The sequence below is a fragment of the Agelaius tricolor genome, unplaced genomic scaffold (assembly GCF_023055355.1).
Source record: "Agelaius tricolor isolate 1412-34295 unplaced genomic scaffold, bAgeTri1.0.p SCAF_6, whole genome shotgun sequence".
In the NCBI taxonomy this organism is placed as follows: Eukaryota; Metazoa; Chordata; class Aves; order Passeriformes; family Icteridae; genus Agelaius; species Agelaius tricolor.
In genome coordinates this window covers 44,156,135-44,174,185 of record NW_027269266.1, presented here as the reverse complement: position 1 = coordinate 44,174,185, position 18,051 = coordinate 44,156,135, and the positions used below count along the sequence as shown (strand labels likewise).

The window sequence follows — 18,051 nt, the reverse complement described above, 5'->3', positions numbered from 1 at the left end:
GCCTTGTCCCATGCCTGAAACTTGTATGTGTCTGGTTTACTTAAGTGAGCCCTAACTCAATCCCACTCTACAATGGGCAGCATCTCTTGCCTTCAAACTTTCCTACTAAGCCCAGACCTTGGATTTTCCATCAGGCCAATGTCTTCCTTGCTGTTCTTTTCAATGTATGTCCAGAAGCTCTTCTTACTATCTTCATATTCTTCACCAGTTTCAGTATCCGATGAGCTATGACCTTTCCATAATCCACACTGCCTATCCAGTAAAGGCTTCTACATTCCCCCAGGGGTAGCCCATCCTTACTTTCACTTTCCTTGCACTTATTTTGGTCTTCTTAAGGTCACACAGGAGGTCCAGTTTTAGTCCAGCTGGCCTGTTTCCATGCCTTTTTTTCTAGCACACCAAAGCAAATCACTTACTTTGCAAGAAAAACTCCCCTGCCCTGTAATCTCACTTTATATTGACAATACTTCAGCCACTAATGTGGTTAATGTAATTTTGGAAGGTTGAAGAATTTGACTAGCCAAAGAACATTTTGCTGCTGTGTGTTACAGCTCCACTAGATGGCTGATGGATTACGATTGTAAAATCTTTTGTAGAATTAATAAGCCTAAAACTGCTTGCAAGGGAAAGCTTTAAAATTTTCTGCTTGAAGGCACAGCACCTCTGAGAGGAAGGGTCTGCTTTGAAAGGTCCACTCTGAGAGAGAAGAAACAGCCTTCCTGCTGCAGCTACACAGGCTGCAGACAACAGAGTGAAACAGGTACACAAATCATCTACATCCAATATTTCAAACACAGCTTTCACTACACACTATTGCCCAGCCAAGAACGAGTTATGAAAACACATCACCTATTTTCATCAAAATTAGGAAATACCTTGGGGAAACATTCTGCTAGCTGCAGTAACTTGTCCATCTTTTTCTGGCTCACAACTACTTCAATTCTAGTTTTGTAGCAAAACTACAGTATTTGAGTGAGTTCAGTGACATATATATTTAGACTCCTCTTTAATGTCAAGATTTTAGAAGGGACACTTGGAAGAATGAATTTATTTATATGAGTTGCAGCTGAGAAATCACTGAGCAGTTCTTCTCATGGGGCCACTCACTTTGACTCAATCTATTCCATCATCTCTGCTGATGGGAGAACAGAACAGAGCATGGGCCAGAGTTTCATTGTTCTGCCACTAGTACTCTCCAAGCTGATGATGGCATTTTAGGGTACAAAAGAGCTGAATTTCAGTGGAAATGGGGATGTCAAGCTCAGAATCTATCTAAGAGGACAAAGAACAGAACAACAGATGACTCACTTTCTTCCATCAAACTTTACCTCTAACCAAAACACAGAACAGTGAATTAGGCTATAGCAGCAGCATCAACAAGAATAATTAAAAGTAATTATATAAAATTAATTAAATAAAAAATAAATTGGCATGAGATAAATATATTGCTTTTGCCTATCAAGAAGTGTTTTGTACTGCTCAGCTCTAATTATACAGTGACTTACAAGAGTGCTTTGTTTTTACATATGCATGCTTCCACTGAAATTAATGCTATTACTGGTAGGAAGTTACCTAATTTGAAATAATAGCACTACACAGAATGCCTGAAGTTACTCGTTTGTGCATGCTTTTGCAGGCTGGAAATCTACAGCAGCACTTTATCACTTGCTCTGAGCCAGTTAATACTCATGCAATAAAAACCTTTGTATGAACATATACAGGAAGTGCAACTCACTGTGAGAAACCAAGTACTGACAAGGCAGGAAAATTGAGGCTTAGTCAATGTAATGTTCCACCATCACATCAATGTCCACTAATACTCTTATGAGTCAAATGAAATATGAAAGATTTTAACAGAAATAAATAAGGCTTACTTGTGTTTAGTCATCTTTAGATCATGGCAAAAATGGCTGAAGAACCTTGCATAAAATAAGTGCATAACTGCATGCTCCTTTCCTCCAATGTACAAATCCACAGGCATCCAGTAGTCTGCTAAGTCACTATTAAAGGGCCTGAAAAAACACAATTGTAGGAAAAAATCCAGTGTTGAAAAGAAAGATCAGCACTAAAGTAGCTCATCATCCTTAACTGGACAACACTGTTTACTGAGAGCAATACACATGTAATAAAACTTTCATTTTACTATCAAATGTTTTTTTTTTTTAAGAAGTAAAATGCTTATTATAGACAAAAATTTAGTTTCTGCTGAGATGTAGATCCACAGAAGGATTAGTTTCCTATTTTTCAGGCAAGCAATTACCTGAGAAAGCAATGAAAACGCTTGACTGCTCTTTAAATGATTTTTTTGTAAATACCCTGTGGCTGGCTTTAAATTTTTTAGTATTTCTCAAGCTTTATACACAAATATATTAGAATGAAAGACAAAAGACATGACCACTTAAAACCAGTTTTTTTAATTGACGGTTTGCATTGCTGCCGTTAGGGGGCAATGGTGCAGTTTAAGGCTGCAGAACCCTCTGTAGAGTGATGGGTCACAGCACTCCAAGTGAAGGATGCTCGATGAAATGACAATAAATTTGCCATTTACAGCATATTTACATATTGCTGGAGGTCACCTGAATGGTCTCCCAGCATTGCTTACTGCCTCATTACATATTTCCACGTCTCCTGTAGTGGGCCCACAAAATAAAATTTGTACAGAAGTGTTGCTCTAATGTAGGCTTCAATCCCCCGCTCCAACAAATTTATTTGTTTTGTCTGTCTGTCTGATTATTCCATCTGTAATTTTTGTTACAGCAACACTTCCTTCCTCACAGATGAGCTCAGAAGCAAATAATGGATCTGGGATTCATGTCTTTGGTGGAACAAATCAAACCCAACTTGTTCATAGGGTTCCAGAATCAACAGAGTTATTCTCCTGAACGGTAGACCAGTGAAATATGGTTTATGGAAATGAAGGGTATACATATGCATAGCTTAGTTAAAAGAACTAACTAAATAAATCAAATGCAGGCAGCAATTTAGTGCACAAGTCCATATAAATGTTCTCATTTCAGTGTAAAACAGATTAGACTACACTAAGCTGTTACTTTGACAGTTGGATGTTGCATCTGACTATTTATTCTTCAACTTCTGGAGAAGTCCCTCTTGCCCACACACAAAAAATACTTCAACTGTAATGGAGAGGAAGCAATCTGCCTAACTCAGTAATAGCAGTAATATATTCATGCTATCACTAGAAAATAATTACAACTGGCATGAAATAAAAGAGTTCACAGAAGATTTTCCTCTAGATTAACCAAACTAGTGCTGCCAATACAAAAAAAACAAATTGGCCCAGCAATACTAAGTCACTGAGTATATGCAGTATGCTTCCAGACACTGCTCTGCACAATAAATAAACACATGCCCAAACAGCCCATCATGTGGTATCAATGTTTTAAAATGTCATTCTTCCTGTCCTCCTCAGACTACATAGTAGGGATGTTGCACTAATTCCTCTTTGGGAAAAAAAAGTGCTATCAAGCAGTGCTACTACAGCCACACTATGAAGCAGAAAAACACCTTAATAACTACATCTGTCTTCCCACACTCTCCATGCTGCAGGCACTAGTCCATAGCACATGAAAAATCTCATTTCATTAATAATGCATGCAGTGGAAGTGCTGACACAGCAGGACATTGCTGTGATGCCTCTTCACTTGAGGTCTGCACACAAAGAAATGGCAAGAGTCACCAGAATTTAAAAGGAGAGAAGGGAAGTTCCAGGCTTGGCAGCTGCATATTAAACTGGACTATTCCTCTTCTTACCAGGGGAACAGCACTGCCTGTCCACACACTGAACTACTCAGTGCATTGCCAGGGAAGGTACACTCCATGCAATTTACCACTCTCAGAGTCATGGCAGGCTGTCATTCCTGATAGCACAACCCACTAAGGAACTTCAGCTCCTCAGCTGAACATTTTCTCTGAGCCCTGCCCCATAATTCCCACTCATGCAAATTTCTGCTCCTTGCCCTGTAGTTCTTGTGCTTACACAGTTGTGCTTACACATCCTGCTCTTCTAGATCTCCTGACACAGGAGCAATCAGATACCACATTTTTAGACCAGCTCCAGATATTGTCCTGGTTTTAGCTGTGATAGAGTTCTTTTTCTTCTGAATAACTGGTACAGTGCTGTGCTTTGCATTCAGTATGAGAATAATGTTGATAACACACAGATGTTCTGGTTGTTGCTGAGCAGTGTGTACTGTAAGCCAAGCACTTCTTGGTCTCCTGCTCTGCCAGAGAGCACATGTACAAAGAAGCTGGGAGGAAGCACAGCCAGGAAGGCTGACCCACACTGGCCAAAGGGATATTCCATACCATGGACTGTCATGCCCAGTGGATAAACTGGGGAGCTGGCTGGGAGATGCCAATTGCTGCTAAGGGATGGACTGGGCAGCAGTCAGCAGATGGTGAGCAATTATATAGTGCATCACTTATTTTTCTTGGGTTTTCTCTCTCTCTTTTTCTCTCTCTCTTTCTCCCTCTCTTTTTTATTATAATTATTATTATACTTTGTTTTAGTTATTAAACTGTTCTTATCCAAGCCATGATTTTTACTTTTTTTTTTTCCTCCTCCTAACTGTCCTCCCTAGCCCACAGGGTGTGTGTGGGGAGTGGTACTTAAATGCCAGCTGAGATTAAACCACACCACCAACCCTGTGCTGTGCTCAGGCCCAAAGGGTAGGTACATAATGAGGGCAGTGCAGGAATTTACCCTGCCAGCAGACTGAAGCTAGAAGCTGGAAGCACCTGAGTGTGTGGTCTCTTTGTTCCCTTGTGTTCTGTGCAGCAGGCTTGCCCCCAGTGGCCCTGTGCCTGCAGCTCTCACCTGTCAGTGTTGTGAGGGTCAGTGTACCTCAGGTAGTACCAAGCAGAATCAACAAAAGTATCCATGGTATCAACTTCTCGCCGTGCTGCTGCCTTGCACCTGAGCAAGAGGGGAGAAAAGCTTCTTTTAGATAAGTGACAAGCTTGGAAAAAAAAACCCAAACAAACATGGACAGAGTGGCCATAAAGACATTTAGATTGAAAACTGAGCAATCTGAAGAGTGACATGTTCAGAAAAATCCAACAACAGTAACAGGACTGATTTCTTCCCTCTTCCTCCCAAAACATAGCAAAAGCAAGCCTGAGTAGCCATCATATCCAGCAACAGCAGAAGATGGCACTGTACTGGACAGCCCTCTCAATCTTGGAATTTTTTAGAATTGCCATTTTAAAAGCTACAAAGCACAGACAAGCATACTTTGCCATCAAGTTAATAGGTACTGAATATAGATCACAGTCGTTAGGTACCAGCAGATTTAGCAGAAAGGTCAGGTGGTTGCCTCTCACTGATTGTCTGTACAAAATGGTCTTTGCAGATTCCATTTATTATCTCTAGAAAAAATTAACTTAGTTTGATTTCAGCTTTCACTGAGATCAAATCTCTTCTAGACCTTGTAGCACAATTTTAATTTGTGATTACAGCAAATTGATTTTTGCTTGTAATTATATTGGCAGCCCTAAGGAACAGTTTCAAAATAGATTTTAGGAGCTCAGGTTACTTTCTGTTAATTTCTCCTTGAATATTTGTTGTTTGTAGGAGCCAATAATCACATTTAATAAACTTCCATTTGTTGTAAATGATCCCTCTTAAAACTCTTACTATTAAAACAATGGGGTTATTCTGAAGTCAATGAAACTTTGCAATCTGTGACACTTTTGTACATAAATGACACTGATTATATGTAAGAAATGTACACAGTTAATAACTGCAGGTAAATGCATGTATATAGTAGTAGTAAGTACACATAATGAACGGGGACTGGCTATTTCATATTTACTAACTACATATTTATTCTCTGATCAGTCTTGATGAGTGAGCTGCAACATGTATCTCTGCTTGTCTGCCTGATACATCAGCTTGGCTTGCCAAGGCAAGTTTACAAGAGCATCACCCCTTAACATTTTCCTTCATTCTATCTCTGTATCTGGTCCTCCTCTACATGCAAGTTTTTCTTCAACTGAGAATAATGTAATAAAGGAGTTTCACTTCTAACTGCTTTTTAGTGTAGAAAAATAATTTTTTTAAATTGCACACATAAACAAAGACTCAGCCAATGTAAAAGAATGGCTTTTCTGTCAAAAGTAAGAATACTTTACAGTCATTGAACCATAATTACATCTGCTTCATGCCTCTGTGCTCTAAATGGACATGGCTCACTAACACAGAGACAGCATTGGCATCTTTCAGAGTTTATACAATTTATATCAATACTGTGATTACAGGCGCAATACTGTAATGTCATTAGACAATCTTCAGACAACTAACACAATTACTGGACTTGTATAACAAAGAATAACTTGGGCATCTCCTCTCATTTATGACTGTTAACATTATTGTCACCCAAATACTCAGACTTTTGTATCTTTCCATCTGGCTTTCCTTATTAATTACAGATATTAAATGAAACTAATAAAAAACCCTATTACTGGAGAGAAGAACTAAAGGAAGGGATGATGTCACTTCTTGGAGCAATGAAAAGCAAGGATGACTACACACAGAAGTAATAGTTCAAATGATTTGAAACTGTAGCAGACATGGATGAGCAATACTGATGATAGCTGTCAAAAAGGTGAAAATTAGGAAGACAAATAAAGATGAGAATTTAAAAAGTTAATTTCAGCAAGCTACTACCTTTTAGGCTAAGAAACTAATCCTGTGTGACTTTATTTCTGAAACAAACTAAATAAATGCCTTTGATTAACTTCTATGCAGAGCAGCCACAATAACTATCCAGAAACCATAAGGATTTGCTATACATCAAAAGTGTGTTATTGTCTGGTAAACAACAAAATAATTTTTAACTAAGGTTGTAGGGGAAGCCAAGACTGCACATAGTGACTTTCAGTCACAACAGGAAAATTTTTCAGTTGAAATTAGGAATTGTAGACCAAGGCATTTCTGGGGGTTTTACTAAACCTGTGGATTTTATTCAGTAAGGCTTCACACTTTAAAATACACTACTATGTGCAATTTCAATAGGCACATCTGAGAGGAAATTTTCTATGCAGAAACATGGGAGTAAAGGTCTGTTTTACAAAAAATTACATGTTATCAACGAAGTTTAAAATACATGTTTCCAGAGAACCATGGAACTGCTGATATTAAAAAAAAAAATTAGATGTTATAAATCTGCTGAATTATCAGTGAGAGCCCTATTGCCATTTATATGTCTGATTTCCCTACCTGGCAGCCTGACAACATGCTTCACATTAGTTTGGTCGGGCTACTAAGAGCAGCAATGCATTGCACTGCTGATGAAAAACTTCTCAGGGATACTTTATGTTCTACCAGTTCCTCCCACAGAACCTATAGGCAAACTTCAGTGTACAGAGTATCTATGCAGTCCTCAAGATTACACAACTGATTTTTACAACATAGCTCTCATTACATCAATTAGACTTTTTTCTTTCTTTTTCTTTTTTTTCTTGAACAGATGGACTACAAACAAAAAGGATTACAGTGACAACAGGATGCATTTACTTTCAAATCTGAATTACATGCTATCTGTAAGGTACACCTTCATGACAAAGACTGATATAGCTGAGGGAAGACTTTATTGTTGACTTTTGCAAGAAAATAAAGACAATGTTGGTTTCCTTAACAAGAGGACTAATTCAGTAATCATTATAAGCTTTATATGAACAGTGATGAAAGACAATTAAAATAACTGTAATAAATGAAGTGATAAATACTGTTAAGAAATGGAAAATGGAGAAAATTATTCTGTTTTTCTTTTTTTCCTCTCCTTTAACTTAAAACCAGTGAGTTTTGTTTTAACTTGTTTACGAAAAAAGAGCAGTAGGCATTGAGTGTTGCAAAAAAAAAGAAGTTTTACAGAGTGTAAAAGAAAAAAATCCCTGTTTATAAAAAAACAGCAGCAGGCATTGAGTGCTGCAAAAAAAGGTGTTTTAGAGAGCGTATAAGAAAAAAAATCCCTGTGCTGGGTCAAACGAAACATTATTTTGGAGTAGTATCCTGTCTCAGAGCAGTCACTCGCCAACACTCTGGGAAAGCGCACAAGGAACAGGCAGGTGCAAAGTGATCTCTCCCAGCAAATACAGCACTGACTTACTTTGGACAGGAACAGTTCACCCATTCTGGGGCGCTCTCCAAAGGTGAGGCTCCCTTTCCTGTGAAGGTGGTGACATTGGGCAGCACCACAGGTAAGTCCCCGTAAGGCACAGGGACGGTGCCGCATGTCGGGCAGTGAATGATTGGGATGGGCGTTCCCCAGTAGCGCTGTCGAGATATTAACCAGTCTCTCAATTTGTCACTCGTTAGGTCTCCACCTATTCTTTTATTTTTGGCCTGCTGAGTAATAGCTTTTAAAGCCTCTTGCCGAGTCATGCCGGTGATCTGATTGAAAAAGAAAACAAAATGAGATGTGGAAAAAGAAGGAAAAAATTTTAGGTGCTGTCAGTGAAAGTGCAAGAACAAACAAAACCAGTCAGTTTTCTGAGAGTCAAATAAAATAATAATTTCCCTCTTACCATAGGTTAACATCCTGCTATCCAAGAGACTATTCACATACCAGCTGCTCATTTGAGCCTTCTTGCTTAAAGGATTATGTTTTTGATGATCTGAATAGAAGAAGGCTGAGAGAGTCATGTAGACCCCTTCAGCCATTATTGGCAGATATTTGCATTTACTGGTGATATCTTTACCAGTTGCTATACGCCAAAACTTTCAGAATTCTATCACAAACATAAGGTAGAGACTGAGGAAATGCAAATGAAAACCGCTTTCCTTCTCCTGTGTTCATTTCAGGTTTTTCTATTCTTGCTTTCACATCCATTTGAACCACTCAGACCCTACCTGGGAAGTAATGTGTCTGCTATTAAAACACAAATTTTCAAGAGCTAGATCTAAAGACAAGATTCCTATGTCTCTTGAGGGATCCATGATACCACAAAGGCTGAAGCCACATTTCAATGAATTTGTGGAAGAAAGATTAGCATGTTCATGTTTAGGCTAACATTCTATTGAGGTTATGAAATAAGATCAACTTTTAACATTGGTTAAATTACTCAGTTTCCATTATAGAACTGAAACCAATACAGAGGAAAGTTCAACCTTCCTCTCCTGTACAAAAGGAAAAAAATTATTTTATTGCTTCAGCAGGGCCAACATATTTCATCATTAAATTATTCCCAGAAATTTGATAGCATAAGCTTGGCTTGATTTAAAACAAACAAACAAACAAACAAACAAACAAATAATCCCTTTAATCATACAAAGTTTTTTGGCACTCTTGAGAAAACAGATTTAGTCTGCATTGTTACTGTAAGCTGGAAAGAAATCCATACTTGTATACCCACCTCTGCAGAATTAATGACCTTCTCCAAACCATTTGGCAATGTCTCAATGACTTCAGTGAAAGAAATGCCCAGATTTTTAGCTACCGCAGCATCTTCTGCACTAGTACTAGGAATTCCTAGAAGGGATGAAAAACCATTTCATTTCTATGGCACTCTCTTTATAATGACTTACATTTTCCTAAAAGAGTTAAAGAAAATGGTTTAAGAAGAGTAAAAACGTTTTTGTATTCTTTAAGCAGTGAAATTCAAACAGCAATAATTACAACTCAGTAATTTCTCAGTTCCTCTGTAATTCAAACGTTCATCAATGTCCTGTCCTTCTTTCAGAAAAGTTTGGAAATTTGATGGTTCTGAAAAAACTAAAAATAAAGCCATAAAATTTGGATAGAATTATAGAATTTTCAATATAACCATATTATCTAAATATAATATATTTAAACAATAGAAATTTTAATTCTATTTGCTAATATGATAATCAAAGACTCAACAAAGAGCAGTCTTCCTGTTTCAATATTAATCTCTAATTTCATAGAATTATGAAATAATAGAATATTATTAGAATTAGAAGTCATCTAATTTCACCATAATGCAACAGTCTCAAACATTACTATCCCTTTAACTTACTATGAAAGACATGATTTGTTTATAAACTCAGGGAAACTATTAAAATAACATCAGTTTGCTATTCAAACTATAACTAGTGAGAACACTTCCTACAGCTATTCAGATGAGTTACACAACTTGCACTATTTAAGGCTCCCAAAGCTCTCTTTTCCTCTGCATTTTATTATTTGGGACAGTCATGCATTTTAATTCTGCTCTGGACGGTTTAACAGTGAGTTAAGAAATTTCTTAGCTTGTTTTATTATCACATGTATTCTGAAATAATATTAAGATACTATCAGATTTATTATTTACACAGAGATACATATTTCTGCATATTTTTCCCCTTCAATGATAATTTAATTAATATTTTGAACCATTTTGCAATTACTGTCATCTTTAAAAGGCAAAGAAACTTATTCCAACAAGATAATGTCAGCATTAAGTTGGTGAAAACTACACAGAAAAGTTCTCAAAATATTTGCTGAGCACATTGGAATTATTCACTAAACCAGCTTAACAATTGTCTTAGTTCAGGCAGTGAAATGCCAGCTATACTTTAACTCTGCCAATATGTGGAAGTTTGGAAGCAGATGACTAAAGAAAATCAAACAAAACTCCCCTGTGACAAGTACCTCCTTAACTAGAAAAACACAAAGTTGCTATTTTATCTTCCCAGCAGATGTACACTCTTGCCATTTCAAGAACAATGTTTGTATCTTAATTTGTCAGAGAGCCCTGCAGTCTGCAACAGGTGACTTCACAATATGCTCTACAAACGGAAAAAAGCAGCTCCCACTTTTTGGTCTGCTTCCTTTTGGAAAGATGATGCTATTAATGTACACTGGCAAAGCTCAACAGCTGGCACCCTCAGCTTCCCATGAAGAGCTGGGCTCTTTCCAGCAGACATAAGGCCAAGGTATGTGCCAGCAAACTGGAAGATTTTAAGGAAAATTAAGATTAGCTATCTTAATCATTTGGCTTCTCCAATATAAGGAAAACCTTTGTTTGTCAAAACCAGATTCAAATCTAAAGTGTAAGATGTGGGCATGTTATAAGCAAGGTATACAGCCCAAATGGGTAATTTCCATCAGCCCTGTGAGGGTCATCCAAGACATTTTTGCACATTCAGCTGGTTTAATTCAGTCCAGTTGTGCAAAAATAGCCAATAGTGGCAGCAGTGAAAGCAGCAGCCCCAGGATAGCAAAGAAGTATCAGCAATAGTGAGGCAACAACAGGAGTTAAGAGATAAGGAATGCACTGGAAAAGGGGAAGAAATAATTATTTCCCTTTAGGACTGGCATAGAACATTGCCTTCTCAATGCAGCTGAGTCCATGGCAAAGCACAAGACTAAACTAAGAGCTTGGTGGGTGCAGATTAAAATGGATATGGTTTTTAAAACTTAGTACAATTTCTACTTAGACTTATTAGGACGATCATATTATCTAAGAGGACGTACTTAGCTGCCCAGTTTTGGGACCAGGCTCCATGCCCAGGAAAGGAGCAAGACAGGAGCTTCATAGGACAACTTTGAGAACAGAAGCTCACTGCAGGTGATTCAGCATCCTCTAGCAACACCCTCCCCCTCCACTTATCCATCCTCAACTCTAAATCAGGTGCCTTAAATTATGGGAATGCTACCTTGAGAGATAAAGGATCTAAGATAATTGTCCAAGACTACCTCAAAACAATTATTACCTATCCTGAACTATTTTACTGGCCTCAAAACAAATATTACAAGATAAAAGTCAAAGTTGGAAGTTTTGTACATTTACCACCTGAAGCATTTCTCTATAAGCATGTACATAATTTATGTAAACTTTAGACACACACAAAAAAGGCCAAAAAATGGTACAGTTCTGTTTTGATAAAGGATGGTGAGAGACAGCCAAACACATATGTTGTATGTAACCACTTTTCTTAAGATATGCAGATCCTCAAACTTAGCTCATTAAATGCACTAATTTTATAATATTTCCATTTAATATCCTGTAAATCTCTTCACCCACATAGATTCCACATAGCTCCTTTTCCCTTCCTTCTTCCCTAATGGAGAATAGAAATCCAAAATCCAGGAGAGAGAGCCTCTGTGTTCAAATATGTACTACACCAGTATCTTGTGCTCCAATACAGCAACTGAAAAGCATACTATTGCACTTAAATATTTAATGTCACATACCTATTTTAGTATCAAGATAATTATCAAAATTGGTTTTTGCTGAGATGACTACAGGAATCTCCTGATTGGTAAGCAAATTCACAGCTGTCACTGAAGTAAGAGAGTCTGAAAACAAATGTAATTATATGGTAGGTAAAATATAATAGAAGATATGCTAAGAACATCACTTAACATTACAATACAGTTTATCTTAAACTTACATGAATTTTAAGTAACAGTTTTCTTTAAAAAAGAAAGCGACAAACCTACTCATATTTCAAAAAAGCTCAGATGTATTAAAATGCTCAGTACGTCAGATTGATAAATCATAATGATTAGAAAACATACTTATAACAAGCACCTTTATAAAAACAGAGTAAGATTTGGATTGTAACAAAAAATTGAGTCTTTGATCAAAATACAGGCGGCTGCAAAGTTGTACAAACTGGTTTTATTAAGCCCTGAATTATGTACTAGCATACAATGCTATAAAATTCCACCAAAAATCAGATAAAACTGCAGGGGAGCATACATCCTTATGATTTAATTTCTTACAGAAGAACTACAAAGCATATGACATCCTTTTTTTCTAACCTGGGTTAAAAAGCCACCTTAGTAACCTACTGATTTCCAAACAGGATATTCATATTCATATTCCAGATGAGGAACCCCATGTCCAACTAAGGGGAAACAGGAGAGGAAAGAATTAAGGGTGAGGACTAATAAACTGAAATTGATGTACAATGTGCATATTGGGTGGCTCAGCAAGAAGAAATCCAAACCTGAATACTCCAAATTTTGAGGATTTGAACACCAGATCTCAATTTTGGCCTATTTCTAACTTTTTCAGTGCCCTTAAGTTGATGATAATTAAATTCATTAAAATATGGGCTGCTAAGAGCTTCCTTTCACCTTTCTTCATAGCTACACTGAGGCTATGAAGGCTGCATTGCAATGCATAAAATCTGCTTGAAGTAAAGTAACAGCAATTTTGAGAACAGGGCTGTTGCATCTCATCACGCTTCTTAACACAAATGATACATTTTATTTCTGATTACTACTTTTCCAAATTTTAGGTGTCTGAGGTATCCATATTATAAAGAAAATTTATACATTCCAACCACCACACACAGCTTTCCTCTGTTTAAAAAAAGTACAAAAGGGACAATTTCATTTTTTAAAAGCAACTAACCAAGAAGCGTCATGAGCAGGAAGCTGAGTGGGCAGGACACTGCTTTTAAAAATAACTTCTCTCTTCCACCCAGCAATAATTTTCATTTTATGCTGGAACCCAAAATAATAACTGCACTCAATGAAGGTGCTCTTTCCTGTGCTCATTTGCTCACATCATTATCATCATAACCAAAAAGAGAGAGTGGTACAGGTACAAGTGTAAGACAATGTATGCAGAGTATTATAATGAGATAATGAACAATGTAACGGTCAAATCTTTATCTCAGGCACCTCCTGCTGCCCAAACCATTAGACTTACCAGATTCTGAATTAACATACATTTTTCTAGGCAAAAAAAAAATTAAAATTGAATGTTTGACAACTGGTTGTTCTATTTATTTAAATAATAGTAGCCTAAAATACAGACATGTACTTCAAGACTAAAGGTTTTAGAGCTTTCAGTTACTCGGCTATAAAATTGCTCTTTTTTCTCACCTAGAAAACATAAAAACATACCCTCCTAATTATTTAAATGAGAACACAGTGAAGCAAGAGAATTGCAAGACTATGCCCATTAAATAGAAAACAATTACATTTAATGAAATTAAAATTTCAGTGTTACTGAGGAATTTTTTTATAAAAGTCTTGGTTAATGTGAAAATAGGGTCTATATAAGGCCATCCAAAATTTTCTTTTTATTTAAATGGCATTTTTGGCCTTTCATATGTAAGATGCCAATCTCAGCTAATTTCAACTGAAGAATGTCTGTAAGTATATTCACAAGTAGCAGGAGTATACAATAGCAAGTTATGTGAAATTGTGCCTCTTCTTTGAGGACTTTTGGCTGTCATTATTTCAACCCAAAGTTTCTTAATTTAACTCAGCCAAAAAAGCTTTAAGCTTATTGTTAACAGACACACAAAAAAGCTTTTGCAAGTATTTCCACTTAAAAACCAATATAAAAATATACCATTGTCCTTATTAAAAGCAAATTTTGCACTTTTGTGGTTTGGCTTAAAGCATAAGATCCAACAAAGGTACAGGCACATGCATGAATGTGTGTTTGTGCAGTTAGTGCTTTGATTTGGTTTAACTGCAAAACCACAAATTTGTTCTCCAAAATTCTCCAAGCTTTTCTCACCTCTTAGACAAGGGCTTTATGTACTCAACACAGTCAGGCTCCATGTTTCTTTCTACTAGCAAGCAAACTTTTTAAGGTAGAAAATAAGTACTTAAAAAAGCAGGTTCTGTACAACCAACACAATTTACCACAAGATGCTGCTGAAATCAGATGTTATTCAGACAATCTTATCTTTACCAGTAAGGGAAAAAGAAAATATTGAACACTAGCCTGAAGTAGAAACAAAACATATTGTATTTACTCTTGTCATGTCCAGGTTTTCCAAACAATAAAAACATACTAGACCATGGATGCTAAATACAGGCAGAATTGGTGGTTGGAGACTTCAGGAAAGCAGTTAACAATTAAAGCATCACCAGTTGACTGTGCAACTGCCATGAACTGCCTTAGGGATACTCTGAATTTACTCCATTAGAGTCTTGTACTGACAATGGATCTGAATAGTAGAGTATTATTTTACTATCTATCAGTGATCCACTTTGCTATGTGTTAGTGATCAAACCACAGAATTTTTTTATTTAATTTTTTTTTTAATAAACTAAAAAATTAGTGATATATTGACCTCTTTAGAGTCCTTATGACAGGAAGAAATCATTGCTGGTGCAAGAATTAGTTCTGCTGTCTTTGTGCTAATGACACATACCTTATAGACATGAGATTTTCCAATGGGCTGACACAGTCAAATTTGGACTATTCATTTCTGGTGGATGAGGAAACAAGAATCTGTTCCATTGCTTTTATATAGTGTAACAACTATTATAAAAAGAAGAATTCCAGCATAGCTGCTCTTGCCACATCTGAAGCCAGGACAGGCTGATGTGACACTGTGTGACATCGCGAGAATCAAAGGCCTGCTTCCTCTCAACAGGAACAGCTCCTGCTCAGCTTGATGCACATTCTCTAAAGATCATTCTCTATAATTGTTGCTCTTCTACAACAAATTGCAGTATGAGAAAAATACCACCTTTCCCTGGGGTGAACTCCCTCTGAAAGACTTCCTTGAGACTGCTATTCCCATGCAGCAGTCTGTGAGTTGGTAAGATATATAAGTGGGAAGCTCCATAAATGGCTTCAGGTGTATAGGTGTAAGCTGATAGTTTCTCTTCTGTTACTTTGCCATTCACCTGAAAGAGAGCAGAAAAAATTTCCCACTGGCAGTGTGGTGCTTATAGATTTCCTTTCCTTTTCACACAGCTAACGAGACTACATCACCCTACAGAAATACACAGATCCAAATAGCAAAGCCAGACACATTCTCACTATAGAAATTTTCCAGAATCAAACCTTGACAAACTTACTTTTAGGCCTTGAGAAAGTTGCTTTACAGTCTTGCCTTAGTTTATCCAAATATATCTATAAAAATATAATTCTAATCCCATATGTAATATTGCACTGGGCTACTGAGATAGACTCAATCCCTGGCTAAGCCACCCAGAATCCTTCTATTCACTTTTAATATGCATGCCTTGTTTCCAAGAAACTGGAGGGAGATGTTGCCTCTGAAAAGAATCTAGGACTTTCTCAGCTACAATATGACTTTATACCATACTTCTCAGATGAAGAAAATGCTGCAAATTATAAATAATAATAAATAAATAATAAAATATAGAAATAAATAATAATTAATGATAATAATAAAGAATAAAAATACAAATAAATAATAAATAAAAAAGAAATAAAATAATAAAAGGTGGCACAACAAACAATTGGACATAAAATGTAAATAGTAAACTTCAAACACTTTTAAAGAATTACCATCTGGAACTATCACCAAGGTTTATATCTTAGATCAACTAACTGTGGAGTATATGGGGGTCTTGGAAGGAGATTTTTCCATAATAAGTACTGATATAAATTTTCAGAAACAATTGATAAAAACAACTTTAATACCAAGTTATTTATACAAATACAAGTACTGCATCTTTTAGCAGGGTGCAAATCAGAGGTATTTAAAAGGTTTAATTTGTCCCAATTTGAAGTTCTGAAAAATTCAGTAGGTTAAAATGAGAAGTCACTTTTAGAATGTTAGCCCAGAGTAAATAATCACAATAAAGCTTCAAAGTACAAGGGCTGAAATTTGATCAGGGTCTGTGAAAATGTCTTCTGTCACTACCATATTCATGGAGCCTTGCCCATCTCTTGACAAAAAAAGGGAAATCTGAAGCCCTTCTGCAGATAATGATAATTTTTTTTCAGGTTTCTTTTCCCTCCTCTCCTTTCTTTCTATCTAGACTTCTCTGTAGCTCCATCACTACCTAATGGTGTGGTTTCCATTATTTTAATTATGGGAAATAGTAAGTGAAACAATGGACAAATGTAAGCAGAGCAGTTTGCCTGAGGTCAGCCTGGGTCTGGCAAAGAAAGTCCCATGCAGAGAAAAGCAAATGCCCAGCTAGACCCTAGCTGACATGTGCAGTGCCACTTGACAGTGCACCTGGCACAAATGTTGTGGCTTTTAGGGAAGCTTATTAGCTGGCATGTATTTTGGCATAAATATACACAGCCACTTGAACACACAAACCCTTTCCTAAGGAGGATAGCAGGGAGTATCTTCAACCCTCAAGCGCTGTTCTCCAGGAATCTGTGTTGGTCTGTGCATGAATATAATAATCATCTTTTTTAGGAGGTTTCAAGCTTTTAAGATCTGGGAATCCATTCCCATCACACATTTCAGTGGTTGCAGTTAGCCCAACCAAGAGGGCAGCAAGTGAAATTTCTGACTTACCTTTAGCAAGAAGTCAAGAGAGCACCCAATGCAGTCCCCTATCCAATTTGCTTGCATTTCTTTAATGCCATACCACTCAGGGAGATCAGATAAAGCATCAAACATGGCCTTAAGCAACAAAAGAAAGAATGAGGACATTCAGCTTTTGTAAACATATGAGTTAATACTATGGGTTTAATTATAACTAACAGCAAAATGGCAAGGTACTGGTAAAAACATTGGAAGAGGTGGTTTTATATTGCTGCTACCTCAAATTAATCTCTCTGAGACTAGAACTAACACGGTACAAGCCAGAGGGATGGCACTGCCAACAGAGACCCTCTTGTTATTAAAAGTGGCCTTTCTTTTGAATGGATTAGACCTGAAGATACAGGAATGAAAAACTTAGATGAAAACAGACACAGAAAATATTCCCAGTGGTTGTAACTTCTGGGAAGTGTAGGTGACCTACTGAGCTGAACAAGACTTAACAGATGTGCTTGCAGATATGAAGCCTATATTTGTACTAGTTGTTTTAGACAATAGCCTAGAGATTGCAATCAGACAAAAGGTATTAACATGTCCTAAAATTTTCAAGCTCTGGCTTAAAATAGCACGATAGTTTCTAGCTATCTATTTTTCATATTTTGTATTGATATTTTACCAAGCACAACAGGCTGAAAAATTGATTGGGATCTTTAGGTTGTATCATCCTGCAAAAACAACACTAAATCATAATAACAAAGGTCTGTATTAAAATAAAAAAATACATAGTATTATAATATTAAAATTCTTATAAGCAACCAGCAACAAAGCTGGGTCTGGAAGGGGGTCCAGAGCAAGTCTTATGAGGAGTAGCCAATTCACCTGGGAATGTTTAGCCTGGATAAAAGGAG

The 18,051-nt window shown here is 36.8% G+C and overlaps 1 protein-coding gene across 1 annotated transcript in view; it reads right to left on the bottom strand.

The window, feature by feature from the left end:
- The window catches only part of LARS2 (leucyl-tRNA synthetase 2, mitochondrial), an 82,759-nt gene that overhangs the window by 25,704 nt on the left and 39,004 nt on the right, over positions 1–18,051 (bottom strand). The window contains exons 8-14 of the mRNA XM_071429621.1: positions 17,177–17,284; positions 15,416–15,575; positions 12,159–12,263; positions 9,376–9,491; positions 8,130–8,413; positions 4,838–4,936; positions 1,875–2,012 (exon numbers count right to left, since the gene is read on the bottom strand). Of these exons, the coding sequence (XP_071285722.1) occupies positions 1,875–2,012; positions 4,838–4,936; positions 8,130–8,413; positions 9,376–9,491; positions 12,159–12,263; positions 15,416–15,575; positions 17,177–17,284 (1,010 nt within the window). The remainder of the gene's footprint in view (positions 1–1,874; positions 2,013–4,837; positions 4,937–8,129; positions 8,414–9,375; positions 9,492–12,158; positions 12,264–15,415; positions 15,576–17,176; positions 17,285–18,051) is intronic.